Source organism: Tamandua tetradactyla, chromosome 5 (genome assembly GCF_023851605.1).
Source record: "Tamandua tetradactyla isolate mTamTet1 chromosome 5, mTamTet1.pri, whole genome shotgun sequence".
NCBI lineage: Eukaryota > Metazoa > Chordata > Mammalia > Pilosa > Myrmecophagidae > Tamandua > Tamandua tetradactyla.
This window is the reverse complement of record NC_135331.1, coordinates 99,668,440-99,686,383: the sequence shown is the minus strand read 5'-3', so window position 1 is coordinate 99,686,383 and position 17,944 is coordinate 99,668,440. Positions and strand designations below refer to the sequence as shown.

Sequence of the window (17,944 nt, the reverse complement as noted above, 5' to 3'; positions counted from 1 at the left end):
ATCAGTGGCTCACAGTATCATCACATAGTTGCATCACCATGATCATTTTTTAGATTTGTATCACTTCAGAAAAAGAAATAAAAAGAACAAAGGAAAAAACTCAAACATACCACACCCCTTGCCCCTCCTTCTCACTGACCACAAGTATTTCCATCTACCCAATATATTTCAACCTTATATATGACAGTGCTCAGGCGCTGCAACCTCTGACAAGCTGTGGGGACAATGTCTTGTACCAGTCGGGCGTGGGAGGAATACACATCTTGGGCTTGATTAAATGAGTATCTTTTCTGACCTGTGTTGCTCTCTTGGAGACTCAATACCTTGGCGAGCACTTGGTAGCTTAGGGCAGAGTCTGCCAGTTCTCCAGAAGGCCTCTGGTTCGAGGAACATGGAGAAGGGGGAAGAAGGGCTTTGCTTGCTCTTATCTTTTTTTTTTTAAATATATATAAATGAAAAAAACATTTCTTCGTTATTTTCAAGGAAAAAACACTCTTTTTGTAATAATTTAGAAAACAACATATAAAGAAAAATCTGTAATTCTGCTATCCAAAACAATCTTGAATTTTGCTTTTTTAATCTTTTTCTTAATTGACAAATCAATATAACATACAAAGACAAACATTCTTAACATACATTCTATATATGGTGCACAATCAATGGCTCACAATATCATCACATAGTTGTATATTCATCACCATGATCATTTTTTAGAACATTTGTATCACTTCAGAAAAAGAAATAAAAAGAACAAAGGAAAAAACTCATACATACCATACCCCTTGCCCCTCCCTCTCACTGACCACGAGCATTTTCATCTACCCAATATATTTCAACCTTTGTTTCCCCTATTTTTTTTTCAATACTACTTAGAAATAAAGTGGTATTTTCTTTTTTTCTATACTCCCTTTCATTGATCACTAGTATTTCAATCTACTCAATTTATTTTAACATTTGTTCCCCCTATTATTCATTTATTTTTAATCCGTATGTTTTACTCATCTGTCCACACTATAGATAAAAGGAACATCAGACACAAGGTTTTCACAATCACACAGTCACATTGTGAAAGCTATATCATTGTTCAATCATCATCAAGAAACATGGCTACTGGAACACAGCTCTACATTTTCAGGCAGTTCCCTCCAGCCTCTCCACTACATCTTGAACAAGGTGATATCTACTTAATGTGTAAGAATAACCTCCAGGATAACCTCTCGACTCTGTTTGGAATCTCTCAGCCGTTGACACTTAGTCTCATTTCACTCTTCCCCCTTTGGTCGAGAAGGTTCTCTCAATCCCTTGATGTTAATTCTCAGCTCATTCTAGGGTTTTTCTCAGGCCTAATTTTAAGTAGGCTTAGCCTATCCTTTGCAGGGATAAGTTTGATATGAACAAACCCCAAGACTGAGGGGTTGGCCTATTGATTTGGTTGTCCCCACTGCTTGTGAGAATATCAGGAATTTCCCAAATTTTGGAGGAAGTTGAATTTTCCCCCTTTCTTGCCATTCCCCCAAGGGGACTTTGCAAATATTTCTTTATTCACTGATCAAATCACTCTGGGGGTTTACCAGGGCATCACACTGGACAAACCTACAAAATCTCATGTCCTATTCAAAGTTCCATGTACTTGTGTTGTTCAATTAACCTGTCCATATAAGTTATATTAGGAAATTGCTTGCTCTATCTTGATTTTCAGTGGAGGGTGATGATGGAAGGGGGTAGCTTCTGGCATTGAGGAGGGGGTCATGCCCATGGGGGGGACACAGCTATGAGGTTTTATATGGCTTCCCCCTCACCCCGAGAATACAGTTTCAGAAGGAGATGCTCATTTCCCACACACACGCCTGCACCTGGACAATTCCACAGTGCTTCACGGACTGTGGAGCGAGCTGTGTTAGGGAAAACATCTTGGCTCTCTCCTCAGCCAGGCAGTAGCACTGTGGACTCTGTATTTTAAATTCACACCATGGAAAGACTCACCTCAGTCATAACAGAAAGGCAGACTAAAGCTACCCTGAAAGACCCTTTTTCACTTAGATTGGGAAAAGATTCGAAGTTTGATCACACATTGTGTTGGCTGGGTGGGGAGAAACAGGCTCTTTCTTCCTGGTGAGAGGTTAAACTGGGACAACTCTTATGGAGGGCATTTGACAGGAGCTACCGAGATGTTAAGCACATATACTATGGACTAGGAGCTTCCCCTCTAGGGAGTTAGGCTACAGATACACCAGCAAAATCGCATCATGTCATTGCTTCATCATTTGTTGGAAATATTTTGAATATCTCCAAATAGAGAACTTGTGATAAATTGTATGACCTGCAGTGGGATGCTCCACAGCCATGAAAACAAATGTACCAACATGGAATGATCTCCAAGAGGCAGTAAAAAAGCAAGTGCAAAAGAGAGTATACGTTATGCTACCATTTGCAAAAAAAAAGGAAAAAATGTGTATATCTGTATTTGCTTGATACACACAAGATATCTGGGAAGATAGCACAGAAACTGGTATCATGGGTTGCATGCCGGGAGGGGACCTGGTGTCTTAGAATAGCTTTTGCTCCCAATGGAAGGCTCTGCACCCTTTCGGGTTGGGCAGAGGCAAAACCACCCACCCATGCAGTAAATGAGCCCACTTCTGGCCTGCTGCTCTCCAGGGGCAGTGGGCGGGTGCAGGGTTAGGAGAGCACAGGGCTCAAAGCCCAGCTATGCCACTGAGGAGCCTTGTGACCTTGAAAAAGTTACTAAACCTGTTTCCTCTTCTGTTAAGCACTAAAAATAATAGTACTATTAGTAAATAAGATGACACACATGGAAATGGGGATAATAACTGTACCTCCCTCAATGGGTTAGTGTAAGGATTAAAGAGCTAATCTACGTAAAGTGCTCAGCACAGTGTCTGGCACATGGCAAGGGCTCAGTAAATGAATTTGTCCCCAATTACAGCTTGGATTCTCATCTGCACCCGGGCCCTGCTCCTCCGTGAGGCCCCGGCGGCCACCTTCAGCCTGCATTTCCGCACTGAGCCCGAGCCGCACCCCTCACCTGCCAGCTGCTTTTTCGGCCTGGAATGTCCGTCCTTCCTTCCTTTGCCTGACTTGGCCAACTTCATGGTTTAGTTCAAATGTCACCAGCCTAGAATGCTTTTCCTGAAGTACCAGCCTGGAGGGAAGTCTGTGCTCCCTTCTCTGTGAAGGGAGCAACCTGTCTGATAAACTCCTGCCTGTCACGATAAAAGGAATAGGAAAAGGCACTCAAGCCCACCCAAATGAAAGGACGTATTTTTCACCTCTCACACCGGCAAAGTTCAACAAGTTTCAAGACACACTGAGGTGGCAAGAATGTAAGAAAATGGACACTCAGGTGGGAATGTAAATTGGTACATCTTCTGAGAAGGACTGCGTAGCATCTGTCTAAGTGAAATAGGCACAGAAAGTGAAATGATAAATGCACAAAGCTATTTGTTGCATCAGTGTTAGAAACAGCAAAAGGTTGGAAACTACCATCAACTAGGAATGGGTTAAATAAGTGACAGCACAGCCACACAATGGAATGTCATGCAGCCATGAGACAGAATGAAAAAGCTCTTTATTAATGACATGGAACCATCACCAAAGACACACCAAAAAATAAAAACAAAACAAAATACGTGGACAGCTTATGTAGTATCCACCATGTTTAAAAAGGGGAGAAAATATATACATCTTATGCATTTACATCTTATGCAGAGAGTATTCAGTATCTTAGATAATATTGATTACAATACATGGTAGCCTCCCAGGGAGGGGAACTGAGAGGCTGGGGAACAGGGAAGAAGGAGATGCTTAGTTATTACTTACATCCTGTTTTAGCTTTTAAGTTCTATACTGTGTACATATATTACCTATTCAAAATTAAGTAAAATGACTTTTTAATAAATAAGGAAAAAGAAAGGTAGTAATAAAATAAAGATCAGGGTAAGCCACAAGCTCCAAGAAGAGGAAAAATACCTTAAATTTGTTTCCAGAGCTGAGAGTGTCCATGGCAAAGCTTTACCCTCAAGCCAGCTGCCCCTGCTTGCACCTGGGCACTATCAAGTGGCGTTCAGAGAATTAAAAACTTGTTTCAGGATGAGCCTGAGTAAAACAGAATGATAAACCCACTATTAGTGGCTCAGGAAAATTTCTAAATGAGTGCATTACAAAGACCAAAACAAAAAGAATTAGGTTTAGAGGCCTGAGGGCTCTTCTATTATGGCAGAAAACTGACAAGGCTCAGCTCACTCCTCTTGTACTTACAAAATGGCTCCTATGACCTCTGAAGATCCTGCCTTTCTATTTCAAAGCCCCCTGAAGTTCATCGCTAGCTCCCCTGTTTCCCAACCCAGGTCCCCACCCAGCCTCCACGGGAAAGACCCGCCAGAGACCAGTGAGGGAAGCCCCCAGTTCATGCGACCCCTTTCCCAGGGCAACCCTGGTGTGTTCCCAAGCCCACCTGCCTCACTCAGAGGGCGGCAGGGTACCAGCTGAGGGTCAGTGCTGGCTTTACAAGGGAGAAGTCTGGTTACCAGCTGAGGGCCAGTGCTGGCTTTACAAGGGAGAAGTCTGGTTACAAGTAGACGTCAAATTAGCTCAAAAGGGATGAGATTGGGAGAGCCGCACAGGAGCCCCAGGGGCTGTGCCTTGCTTCCTGGGGTGCCTCCTCCTCCAGTGGCCCAGGCCTCTTGTGCAGTGTCAGTCAATGCCCCACCTCACCTGCCCTCCCGCCTCCCCTCGGGCCATCTCAGGCCCTTATCTTGTCCCACTCACCTCTTCCAGGAAGCTCCACTTGCACACCCCACCCCACTGGGGCCTCGGCACAAGCATCACTCCTTTAAGTCCAACCCTCTATTGACAGCTGTTCTTATCTTTTTTGGTAAGTGACGTTAAAACAGTTCCTGTGTATTTATCTGGTCTCCCTGACTACGTTGCTAATGCCCTGGGGAAGGGAGAGCTGTGCGTGGATTCCCTTCCAGTGCCTCCCTGCAGGGCTCTGTCTGCAGCTGTCACACTCCGGCTTTGCTGACGGTTGTGTGGCTGTTAGGGGCCGGGACTAATATCCCAGCAGTTCTAGGGTGGCTGGCTGTCCACCACCCCCACCCCTGCCGCTGTTGAACTGGGTATGGCGAATGCCAAACTAAGTGGAACCGACCCTAAGAGAAACAGCGTCTCTCACACCTCCAACGGCCAGGATACCATTGCCCAGCAGCCAGGGTGACCCCTTCACAGGCTAAAGACTCCTGTTGCTCTCATGGACTAACTTCCAAAGTCCTTACTCAGGCCCAATATGACCCTTGCTTCTCCCTGTCCGTCCCCCTTTCATCCCACTCCAGGATGCCTGGCCTCTCCCCCACCAGGTCCGCACACACTCCCGCCTCAGAGCACCACCTGCTGCTCCCACCCCTCGGAAAGCGCGTCTACACGACGGCCCCGATGCATGCAGGGTGCCCTGGAAGAGAGCTGTCCTTCTCCACCCTTTCTAAAACACCATCCCCGCAGCACCCAGTTCCTTCCACTGCCATACTGTGGAGCCATCACTTCTTTCATTTACCCTTCCAGATCCATTCATTCTCATCTTTCCCCATTTCGCATTGTGCCCCAGGAGGCTGCCAGGCCTTACCAGCATCAACTGCCCTGTACCCTTGGAAAACAGGCAGGAGCCTGGAAGGAAGGAGGGAGGGTGTGAGGAGGGTGAGGTCAGGTATCCATTCCCAGCTCCCACCTTGCAGGGCTGCTGCGTGCTGACTGGGCCCCTGGACCAGAGGCCTCTTCACCTGGGCCTCTCTCCAGGTTTGGGTAAGAGTTTCTTCCCCTCCCCAGGTACTACACTAACCCCTTGAGATCTCCTATACCTGGTCTTCACCATTGGAGGTGAACCTTTATTAAACTTTCTTCCAATGATCCGACCTGAGTGTGCTATTGCCTTCCTTTCAGGACCTGAGTTCACTACCTGATATTACATATCTGTTGTTTGTGAGTTATCTATCCCTAACTAGTTCACAAGCTCTGAGCAGGTAGGAACTTTGTTAAACTCTTCCCTGTATCCCAACATCTGGATCAGCTCCTGTGGCTAGTAGGAGCACAACAAATGTTTGGTATATGAGCGAATGAAGAAGGGAAGGATCAACATAGCCTGCAGAGGGACCTGGAGGCTGTAAGGATGGGCGAGAGTCTAGGCGACAGGAAGAGCTCCAGTGAAGCACTAGGATGCAACAGTGATGAAAAAGGCTTTCTCTCCTCAAGGGAGAAAGATACCTGCCTATGTCCTTCTCGACACTTTTCCACAATCCATAAGGATTCTGGTTTTGTTTTCTATGTCTTCCCACAGCAATGAATTCCTTGGTGGCAGGGACCTTGTCTGTCTCATTCACCACTGTATCCTTAGAGCCTGGCCCAGTGCCTGGTATATATAGAAAGTACTAGATTCAAACTTGTTGAATAAATCAAAGAAAGAGTTAGAAAAAAGTCAAAACCAAATACTCGATTGGCAGAGGACCTCAAACATCAAGTTGGGCAGTGTGAACTTGGAGTGAAAAGCAGCAGGGAGGAACTAAGTCCTGCTACAGCAGGAGAAATGACAAAAATTAGGTCTCACAGAAGAGGAGCCTGGAAGGCAGGTTGGGTTGGGGAAGAGCAGGGAGCCTGGGGGAAAATGTAGGAGAATGCTGCAGCTGTTTGGGTGAAGGGAAAGAAGAGACAGCCAGATTCCAGAGTATTTAGCCTGGTTTATTGGGAAAATGAGAAACTGCTCATAAAGCTTGTGGTCCGGGCCCAAGGTCAGCATCAAAGACTGGCTGCCATTATCATCAGTGTTTCTAACTTCTGTCTTAAGTGGGAAAGCTGGGGAGTAGAAGGGATTTGAGAAGAAAGACAAAAACTTTGAATCAGGCCAACTCCTTTGAAAGCATAACCACACAGCTCAGTGGAGAAGAAACTACCACTTGGATGCTGAGGACTCATGGGGAGGTAATGGCTGAAGATAGAGAGGCAGATAAATCATATCCTCATATAAGCAGAGACAGAGTGTTTTGGGACCATCCACAGTTGGGTGGGTAGGGGAAGAACCAGAGAAAAGGAAGGCCAAGAGGTAGAATAATGAGAAAGGGAGTGTCACGGAGGCCAAAGGGACAATTGAAGAAGGAAGGAACAGCCAACACAGTCCCTTGGCAGAGGCGAAAGCTGGGGCAAGCACCTGACTATCGGTCTCTGGGACAGGTTGGGAGAGCCCAAGGGGCCAGGTCATGTAGTTCAGTGTCAGTTCCAGGGAGATCCTGAGCACACACTCCAAGCCCCATTTATGGCAGAGACTGCAGATTGTCTCCTGTGGTAGTTAGATTCAGTTGTCAACTTGGCCAGGTGAACGTGCCTAGTTCTGTTGCTGTGGACATGAGCCAATGGTACATGAACCTCATCTGTTGCTGATTACATCTGCAGTCGGCTAGGAGGCATGCCTGCTGCAACGAACGATGTTTGACTTAATTGGCTGGTGCTTAAATGAGAGCACAACGTAGCACAGCCTAAGCAGCTCGGCATACCTCATCTGAGCACTCGCAGCTCAGACCAGGCCTTTGGAGATGCAGAAAGAAGTCACCCCAGGGAAAGTTGTTGGAACCCAGGGGCCTGGAGAGAAGGCCAGCAGAGACCATCCTGTGCCTTCCCACATAAGAAAGAATCTCGGTGAAAAGTTAGCTGCCTTTCCTCTGAAGAACAAAATAAATCCCCTTTTATTAAAAGCCAGTCCGTCTCTGGTGTGTTGCATTCTGGCAGCTAGCAAACTAGAACATCTCCCAAATCCATTCTTTCTCTTTCCATGGTGATAAATCTCCCAAATTTAGGCTAGATGATAGCCATCCAGCTCAAGAGCACACCATGTGGCTGGGACTGCAGCTATGCTATGCGGCAGCCAAACATACTGCAAACAAACAGAACCTCAGGGCTCTCAACGGCAAATGGGGACAGGAAGACTAACTACTTTTGAGGTAACTGTGAGGATTAAATGAATGAATACACGTAAAATACTCAGAACGGTGACTAGCAAGAGTAAGTTCTCAATTAGTATTAGCCATTATTTATCATTTTAAAAGCAACAGAACAGAAAAAAAAAGGTCTGGCAATGAATTAACATTATCGTTAATAAAATATAAAGACATTTCTCATTAGATCCTCTCGACAAGAAACCATAATTAATTTCTATAACTACCCCAATTTATAGAAACTGATTTGGAAGTGATTTGCTCAAGATCTCACAGCTAGTAAGTTGTGCAGCTTTAAATACACGTCATCAAACTTTGTTTTACTGACCCATGGCCTGTAAGTAAAGTAATTTCAGGGTTCCAGTAAAACACAGCCCTGCAATGCCAGTTCCTTGTACTCTTGTCTTCCTAAAGGAGGCCATTTTGTTACTAGTCTTTCACATTAACTCCACTGATTATCATTTAACTGCCTTACGGTCAGAAACAAAGGAAAAGCGGCTGCAGGTTTCTCTCACTCCCCACGCCAGGCAGGGACTGGGCCTGCTGCAGGTGGGTAGCCAGGGAAGGGGAAATGGCTGGACCACCTGCTCATTAACAAATCCCAGGGGGGCAGTTAGAGACTCAAGAGACATGAACACAGAAAGCACTGTGTGGATTCAAATTTGATTCTGATTCAAACAATCCAGCTGTCAAAAACAAAAAAAGAAACAAAAACACAAAGCTTTGGGACATCTGGAGAAATGTGAATATGGACTGGGTATAAAGGGATATTATGAAATCGTTAAGTGTGATGACATGGTGGTTATATGAAAAAAGCCTATCAGTTCATATGGATACGCCCAACGTACAAAAATAACTCGACAGAGGAAGGGTAGCCTTTTCAAATGGTGCTGGACCAACTGGACATCTATAGGCAAAAAAAAAAAAAAAAAAGAAACAAACAAAATGATTTAAAGCTCAAAAATGGATCACAGACTGAAATGTAAAACAAACATAAAACTGTAAAAATTCTAGAAAAAAACACAAGAAAATCTTCAGAACCTACAGCTTGGCAAAGAGGTTTCAGACTTGACACCAAAAGCACACTCCATAAAAAGAAAAACTGATAAATTGGACGTCATCAAAATTAAAAACTTTTGTTCTGCAAAAGACCCTGTTAGGAGGATAAAAAGACAAGCTACAAAGTAGGAGAAAATATTTGCAAAACATAAATCTGACAAGGTTTTTGTATCTATAATATATAGAGAGACCTCAAACAACAATCCAATTAGAAAATGGGCAAAAGATATGTACAGACATTTCACTGAAGAGGATTCACAGATGGCAACTAAGCACATGAAGAGATGTTCAACATCATTAGCCATTAGGGAAATGCAAAATAAAACAACAAAGTAACACTACGTATCTACCAGAATGGCTCAAATAAAAAATAACAGCAAATACTGGTAAGGATGTAGAAAAACTGGATTACTCATATATTGCTATTGGGAATGCAAAATGGAAAGCCACACTGGAAAAGTTTGGTACTTTCTTTTAAAACTAAGCATGCAGTCACCAGAGGGCCCAGCAATTCTTTGGTATTTATCAGGGAGAAAAGAAAACTTACGTTTACACAAAAACCTGTAAACAACTGTTCATAGCAGCTTTATTTATAACTCCAAACTGGAAGCAATTCACCTGCACCTTCACCTGTACCATGAAATACTACTCAGAAGTAAAAATAAAAGAACTATTGATACACATAACAACCTGGAGGAATCTCAAGGAAATTAAAGTGAAAAAAAGCCAATGTTAATATAAGCTCTTACAGCATACATAGTTAGTCCAGAGTGGTAATTATTATTTCTGGATTTCGAGAGGCTGTTTTATATATATATATATATCCTGGTATTTAGAGATAAGAAGCTGATTAAATTAGGTTAAAGTAATTCAGAACACAAGGGTGAGGAATTCTAAAATTGTCTATATTTTAGAATCACACAACACTCTTTTAGGCCATCACACAACACTCTTTTAGGCCAAAGGAAGAAAGGTTTATTTGTCTGGAACTTAAATTTTCTGTAGCACATAATCTAACACAGCCTATCTGGATAGCTCACTTGAACAACTGAAGCACAAGGAGCCCAAAATAAGAAAGAGTGCCTTTAATCCTGTAGAGCTTAATGTAATGCCCAAGTACGTCCTAGAATATATTAAGCAGACAAACAAAAAAGTATTGGCAAAATCCCTTGAGGGATGGGAGAAAAAATATGGAACTATCAAACTTAACCATCAGAGAATCCCTTAATATTGTGTCAAACTTTAGGGACACCCAAATCAATAGGCTAAGCCCTTGATCTTGAGGCTTACTGTTGTGAAGCATATGTAGGTAGTGGGGAAGCTTAGCCTACCTATAGGTATAGCTAAGAGTTACTTCTGGAGAACTTCTTTTGTTGTTCAGATGTGGCCTCAATCTCTCTAAGCCCAACTCTGCAAATGAAATCATTATCCTCCCCCCCGGTGGCATGGGAGATGACTCCCAGGGATGAGTCCAGCCCTGGCGCCATGGAATCAACAATTCCATCCTGACCAAAAGGGGTGAAAGAAGTGTAACTAATAAAGTATCAGTGGCTGAGAGAGTTCAAAAAGAGTCAAGAGGCTACTCTGAATGTTGTTCGTATGCAAGCTTCAGTTAGACATTGCTACCTACTTGCCAAACCCCAACCAAAACCACGCCTACCAATCCTAAAGAATACCTAGGGCAATATGTAAGATTCTACAAAGGTTCCATGCACTAGAATAACTTTCCAGAAGCCTACAATTTTCATGTAAGTCCTGAAACCTAGAGGGCCCAGCCTCTCCAAAACATCAGCTAGTTCCATCTCCCTACCCATATTATTGACAGCCCCTTCCAACATGAAAAAGACATAGAATGGACATAGCCCAAATACCCCTAAAGAGAGGGATGGAAAGATCAAAGATGATGGCAGAGTTACATGGAGAAGATAGGATTTAACAAATGAATATGATTGCTGAATCATTAAATTGATATTTCTTTTCACTCCAGTATCTTAGAGCAGCTAGAAAACCTAAAATTGTACAACTGTAACCCATGTCAAACTCTGAAATCTGTCTACAACTAATTGTGGTGCGGTGCTTTGAAATTTATTGCCTTTTTGTATGTGTGATTTTTCCCCCCCCAAAAAAAAAAGTTGATTGTGACAATTTAAAAAAATATTTATTTCTTCTAGCCTCCTATATTCTGGAGCAGCTATAAGGAAAAATCCAAGAGGATGGTATGGTAGCCCATGAGAAACTCTGGGATCTGTCCTGTATCTACTGGTTTAAGAGTGCTTTGGAAACTACCGCTTTTTTCTTTCTTTGCTTTGTACATATGTTAAATTATACAATTTAAAAAGTTAAAAAAAAAAGCCAATGTCAAAAGACTTTTTTTGTTGTTGTTATATAAATGATTCAATTTATAAAACATTCTTTAAATACAATTATAGACCTGGAGAACAGAGTAGTGGTTGCCAAGGGTTAGGGACAGAAAGGTGGATGCGGTTACAAAGAGAAGGCACAGGGGAGCCTTGTGGGGTGGAACCGCTGTGTATCTTGCTTGTGGAGGCAGTCACATGGATCTACACGCGTGACGAGACTGAACAGAGCTATCATGTAAAAGTGGTGAAATCGAAAGTAAGCTCTGTGAATAGGACCAATGCTAACTTACTGGTTCTGATACATGCCATGGATAGACAAGATGTTACCACTGGGGAAATGGGGCAAGGGTACAGAGGATCTCCCTGCATGTTTTTTTGCAGCTTCCTATGAATCTAATTATTTCAAAATGAAAAGTAAAAAAAAAAAAAAAAAAGGACTTTTAGAGACACACAGTGACATATTTACAGATTAAATGACATGCATCTAGGAATGTTAATTTCAAAAAGACTCCAGAGCAGGAAATAAAGGGAAAAAAGTGGGGCAAATAGATAAAAGAGAATTCACAAGATGCTGATAACTTAACGCTGATGGATGGGTGTATAGGGGCTCATATGGTTTCCTCTCTAATTTTGTATGTATTTGAAATTTTCCAAAATAAAAAGGTTTAAAAAGTTCTCAGAGTATGTAGTCCAAGAAAAGGGCTGTCTACAGCCTTACTCATCACTGCAATTTCTGGGCACAAATTAAGTCTGAAGCTCGTAATTCTGTTTCATTTACAAAGTTTTTATTATGAATTTTTATTATGTGTTCATAAATCACATTTTTAATCTGGCTCTGTTCACTACTCCCCCCCCCCCAAAAAAAAACCCCAAAGTTATAAAAAATAGAAATTTATCAATATACATCAAGAATTATGCACAGTTTTTATACTACAACTACTTCAGATCAATGTTCTAAGTTGTCTAACCACTTTGCAGTGTCTCTCATCTGGATCAGAACTATACCAGGACAGTCTCTGAAATCCCCACAGCAGAAATGGCAACCCTTTCCCCAGTCCCACCACCCCTCTCAGCACACCGGCATTCAATGAGTGTTTGTTCTGGAGAACAACCACGAATGAGCAACTGCAGAAATGGCTGGGACAACTGCTTCCGAGAGCAGTGAAAACAGAAATCTGGGAAGATTTCAGCCCTGAATCTGTCATGGCTCAACCTGGGCCTATATTTAAACTCACTAGGCCAAGAATCACCAAGAACCAGAACCTAAATCCTGAAGGGTCAGCAGAGGCCCATCACCACGTCCATGGGGGTTGCCGCACTCTAAGGGTTTTCAACTGGAAGAGTTTCAGGTCATTACAAACCTGAAAAGTTCATAATTGGTCTAAAGTTGGGGAATCCACTTTTCTCACGAGCATCCTCTCTTCAGTTATCGACAAGCAGCTCTTTTCCTTCTCGGCAAAGGGATGAAGCGCTATAGAAAAATGAGGCCAAGGGAACAGGGTGCCCACTGTCAAGTCACCAAGGTTTTCCAGTTTTCAAATTCACCAAGATGGAAGATTAAGAGATGACTGTGGAAGCCAAGTGGACATATAAGTAAAGTTAAAATAAAATTCTCAATATGGACCACAGGATTCGGACCCAGGAAACTCCTTGTTTATCCTGTTGTTAAACTTTTAGGTACTGTTGGCAGTTTTCTTCTTTATACTTGGTTTTAAAATTTCTTCCTTCCAAGACCAACCAAAAGATATCAGCTTTCCCACATTCTCCTTAAAAGCCTGTCTTCCGGTTTGTAGAGCATATCAGAATATAGAGTCTTCTCTACCTAGGAGGCTAAAAGGTTGTAAAGACGCAGACTGCTGCTTGAAGTACATTTACCTACTCTCAGCCCACCTCGACCATAAAGTGGGAACAGGACCCTCCGTCCACACCAGCTTTCCAGGAGACCAGCCAGGTTTCTCAGCTTTCAAAACACAAGACCAAGCCTGCCTCTCCATCCACTCCATCAAATTCAGTTTCTGTTGTTTAAAAATCTATGGCTCCTTCATCATCAACAGCATAACATATGAGGGCCCATATAAGTTCTGGGCCCTCATCAGAGAAAAGCTCTTTTCCCAGAATGGGGCAGGACTTGGTAGTCCCCAAGCATACATTCTGCAGAGGGATCATATATGATAAATCTCTCAGGAGGATAGTGTGGCCCCGTTTCAGGGAGCTTTCTTCAAATGCTGAGAGAAGCTGTAGTGTCCTTCCGTGCAAATCGTTCTCCTGTAAATTAACTTATCTGCCCACAGCTCCGGACTCGGGAGGCTCCAGATCAAAGCTATCACGTGCCTTTCAGCCAGCTGCAGCTTGTCTGTTTCCTGTTCCCACCAAGGTGGGGGAGGGCAAAGTCATTTTCAACCAGCTCAACAGGACACTTGTAGTCCAGATGAGGAGTAAAATAAGAATGAGATACTGAGATTAAAAAACTGGTGCCACAAATCACTTAAGAGTCAATAAAAGAGTCCAGATATCCTGAAATACAAACTGGGCAAACAGTCTTTCCAGCAGTAAGCAAACAGGCAAAAAAACCCTTTCTTTTCTGCCACCTTCCTTGGTCTTCTAGGTTTCAAAGAAATCAAGTCCTGTGATAAAAAAAATGAAGTCACTGGCTGCCCCTTTGCCCCATAGTATGGACTGGTTGATTAAGAAAGTGTAATTGTTACCCTCTTATCTTCCTCAATGCAAACATTCAGTGAAAATAAGTCATTTTAATATAAAGTTTGTCATTATGGTCATGCCCCAGTCACATCCCAGCGGCCTCAGCTGGGCCATGAGAAGGCCACCCTCTATTTCTCTCTTTAATTCCCCAGGAGGGTGGTGTCTGCATCCCTGTATAAACCAGGTTGCTTTTTCAGCTCACAAGAGGGACCTCCAAAGACAGCAATCCATGGAGCCTGCCTGGTAGGGAGCACTCCTGATGTCTTTCTAGGGGGAACAACTCCAGGGCTGGGTTTGATCCCTGGTTGCAGGTGCATACAGGAGCCAAGAAAGGAGAGAAGAGAAAATATTTCCTCTCACCAGAGTAGTTTACCATGAGGTTCACACCCACTGATGAACCTCTTTTGGGCCAAGGATCAAGAAAGACAACCTCAGTCGGTCAGAGCAGCCTCTCCGGAACCCAGCTTCCAACTCACTTCTTCCTGCGGATCTTGGGTTTCTTCACAGGTCGCAGATACGGGTTATCGATAATGCTCTCCTCCCCGTTCCGGTTTCCTGACAAGGAGGGGTTCTGTTGCAGGACAGAGGTGTTCTCCTTCTCTGCTCCAGAATCATCCTTTGAGCAAAAGCCAAAATAAAACAAAACACCAATGGCATAAGGACAGCGATCAAATGCCCATGATAAGAACTACTATTAGCATCATTTTGCTGCAAAATCAGAAGCCCAGAGACCACCTTCTTTCCAATGTGCCCATCTCTGCACGAGAAAAAGAGGCCCAGGCAGCAAGCAACTGGCTATTAGGAGAAGGTGAGACCAACAGTTCTGACACAGCACAGCACAAAGCTCAAAGCTGTGGACCTCATGACAGGGCACTGGAGACAGGGACTAAAATTCAGATGCCTCAAGGAGAAATACCCAGCTCTGTGGGAAAGTTAAGAAGAAGGGAAATGACCCTTTATGCCCTGGAGGACTGAGAGGTACAAGCCAGAACAAATCATTTGTTTAGGGTATCTCCTGGATGAAAGCTAATATAAATCATAACAGATTTCCTCCAAATCCTCAAATTTCTGGTTCTTGCAACATGGTGTTGACAAACATTCCTCGGAAAAGGTCAGAACTTTTCCAGTCCTGAGGGTTCTCACCAAGCAAAGCAGAGACTATAGGTGCCAGGTCTCCAGAAAGTCTGTCTTTTTAAGTAGCCTGCTAGCTGAATCTGATGTATAGTTAGGCTTAAGAGCCACTGGTCCAGGGCTCAGACATGACAAAAGGGAGAGAAAGTAGGAAAAGGGATAGGAAAGCAAAGGAAGGAAGAAGTAAAGAGAGGAAAGGAGGAAGGAGAAGAGATGCCTCCACGGGACGGGCATCTACAAAATGCTATCAACAACTACTCAAGGTGTTCCTCAGAGCAGACTCATTATAACCCATTAAGAAGGTCAAAAAGTACTCCCACACACAGGGAGAAAACAGTGGGAGTGGAAAGTGGAACAACTTTTCTGGAAAGTAATTCAGCAACATTCAGTCATTTATTCAGTGAGAAGAGATTTCCTGAGCTCTTACTGTGTGCCACGCACTGTGGCGCACAAGGAATACAATGGGGAACAAATGAGGATCAGTCCTATTTCCCCAAGCATACTGACACTTTAAAATGTTCACACTTCTGGGAACAATCCTACTTATGAGCATATTCTAGTAAAATACTGACTTTCAGATACACTGATGAGCAAGGATTTTCATTATGACATTATTTATAAAAGCAAAAAACCGAGAACCTAAATGTTCAAAAGGAAAATGGATAAATTAGAACATATATCCATAGATATAATTACCAAGTAATCATGAAAACATCAAGCTTTTTATTATTTGTTTTCTGAGGAAAAGTGACTTTGGAGAAAAGCATATAAGGTCATATATATTCAGTATGATCCCAGTTAAAATTTTTTAAAAACACAACGTATACAGACATGGAAAAAATTATGATGTTGAAATTGTAGACACTGGTTCTGAAAATATAGGTGATTCAATTCTCCTTTTCTCATTTATACTCTCCAAGCTCCGTAAACTGAGCAGAGCTGTTTTCCCTTTGGGGGGGCGAGCCAGGAGTGGAGTGGAGAGGATCACGCTCAACACTTGAGCTAGAAGCTCAGGCCTAAGTGGAGAAGATGAAAAAAGGTTGGGCTGTGCCCCCTGGTGACAGTCCAAGGGTTCCACCAGGTGAAGAAGTTGCTGCAGATGCCGGTTCTGCAACTCAAAGACGCACCCCCTGACCTCAACCACAGCAGCGCACGGTTGGCAGAGGGCGGGTGGAGGCCGCTCTCCCTCGCGCGTGGTGGGCCCACGAGGCGACGGACAGCATTTCAGACCCTGCACCCTCTACTGAAAGCGAGTGCCCCAAGATACGCACAGGGTCTGCCCACACTAGACCTGCCTCGGGTATGTGGCTCCCAATCTTTCTGAAGTTCTCAGTGACCTGATTTAGTAATACCCCACACACTCAGTCCACCAATCCCCCTTATCATTTTTCTATGATAAATGTCTTGTCTTCAAAGTTACTGGAAATTCACTTCAACTGTGCCTTTAAGTGTTTTCTGAGATAATGTGGAGGTGACACAGCCTGAGGTGCTGAAAACCTAGGCCTGGAACCACTGCACGGTGACTGGAAGGCTGTGATGGGAGGCCTGGGGGAGGAGCTGCTCACCCACAGTGACACGAGGCTGAGACAACAGCCTCCTCTCCCCCCAAGTACAGCTTCCAAAAATGCCACTTTCTTGTAGCCATCAGGGACAGCAGAACGTTCTGTCATGAACGTCTCTGAGCCCGAAAAGGCCAGATTCAGACAACACCTATGACAGCTCCAACTAACTCCACCCACATCTGGATACCTGCATCCAGCCTCACCACTTGCAATATCGTTTCTAGGCCAACAGCTACCAAATGTACACCTCTAGACCTCGCCGCCCTCTTGTTCTCCAGGCTTGTAGAGCCAACTGTTTGGTTAACATCTCCACTTACTTGTCAAGTAGGCACCTCAAACTAAAACTGGGCTCAGCCTTCCTTGTGCAGCAGCTCCCTGAGTCTCCCTGGGTATTCAGCCAGACCCTGCAGTCATCCTAGGTTCTTTCCTTTCTCTCACACCCTACATTCCACCTGTGAGGAAATCCTCTTGGCTTGACCTTCAAAACACGAAGAATCTGATTATTTCCACCTACCACCTTGGGAGTCCCCACCATTGTCTCTTGCCTAAATTACTGTAATAGCTTCCTAACTCATCTCCCTACTTCTGCCTTCCCTCTGTAGTCTTTATTCATCACAGCAATCACAGTGACCCTTTAAAAAGTTTAGATGTTTCCCTACACTGCTCCACACCCTCCAACAACTCAACTTAAAAACCAGTTCTTACAACAGCCTAAAAGACCCTACGAGCTCTGACCCCTCCCACTCCCCCTCTCTTCCTCGGTCACAGCCATATGCACCTGTTTCTCAGGGCTTTGCCCCGTCTGTTCCCTCTGCCAGCACACTCTTCCCCACACATTGGCACGCTCACTCCCTCACCTCCTCCATGCCTCTGTTCAAAAGTCACCTTCTTAGTGATGTCTGTCCTGAGCACTCTGTTGAAAACCGAGTCTGGATCTGCCCCTATTCTGTTTCTTTTCCTATAGCACTCTCATCTTTAATATAGTACTTAATGATTTATTTACATATTACTATTATTGTCATTCTTCCACTGACAAAATCTAGGTTTTGCTCACTGCTGTATTCTAAGCAGCCAGAACAGTGTCTGGCTCCTTTACCAGGTGCTAAATAAATACTTGTTGAGTGAATGAATGGTGCATGTC

General features: G+C 43.7%; 1 protein-coding gene across 5 annotated transcripts in view; it reads right to left on the bottom strand.

The window, feature by feature from the left end:
• Positions 1-632: 632 nt before the first annotated feature.
• The window catches only part of TAF8 (TATA-box binding protein associated factor 8), a 48,780-nt gene continuing 31,468 nt past the window's right edge, over positions 633-17,944 (bottom strand). For 2 of the 5 annotated variants that reach the window (XM_077161782.1, XM_077161784.1), the window contains exons 8-9: positions 14,587-14,726; positions 633-4,116 (exon numbers count right to left, since the gene is read on the bottom strand). In XM_077161782.1, coding sequence (XP_077017897.1) covers positions 4,074-4,116; positions 14,587-14,726 — 183 coding nt within the window. In that variant the 3' untranslated portion in view covers positions 633-4,073. Of the gene's footprint in view, positions 4,117-11,871; positions 14,035-14,586; positions 14,727-17,944 lie in introns of those variants that run through there. The other 3 variants (XM_077161779.1, XM_077161780.1, XM_077161781.1) reach the window with 3 other exon arrangements.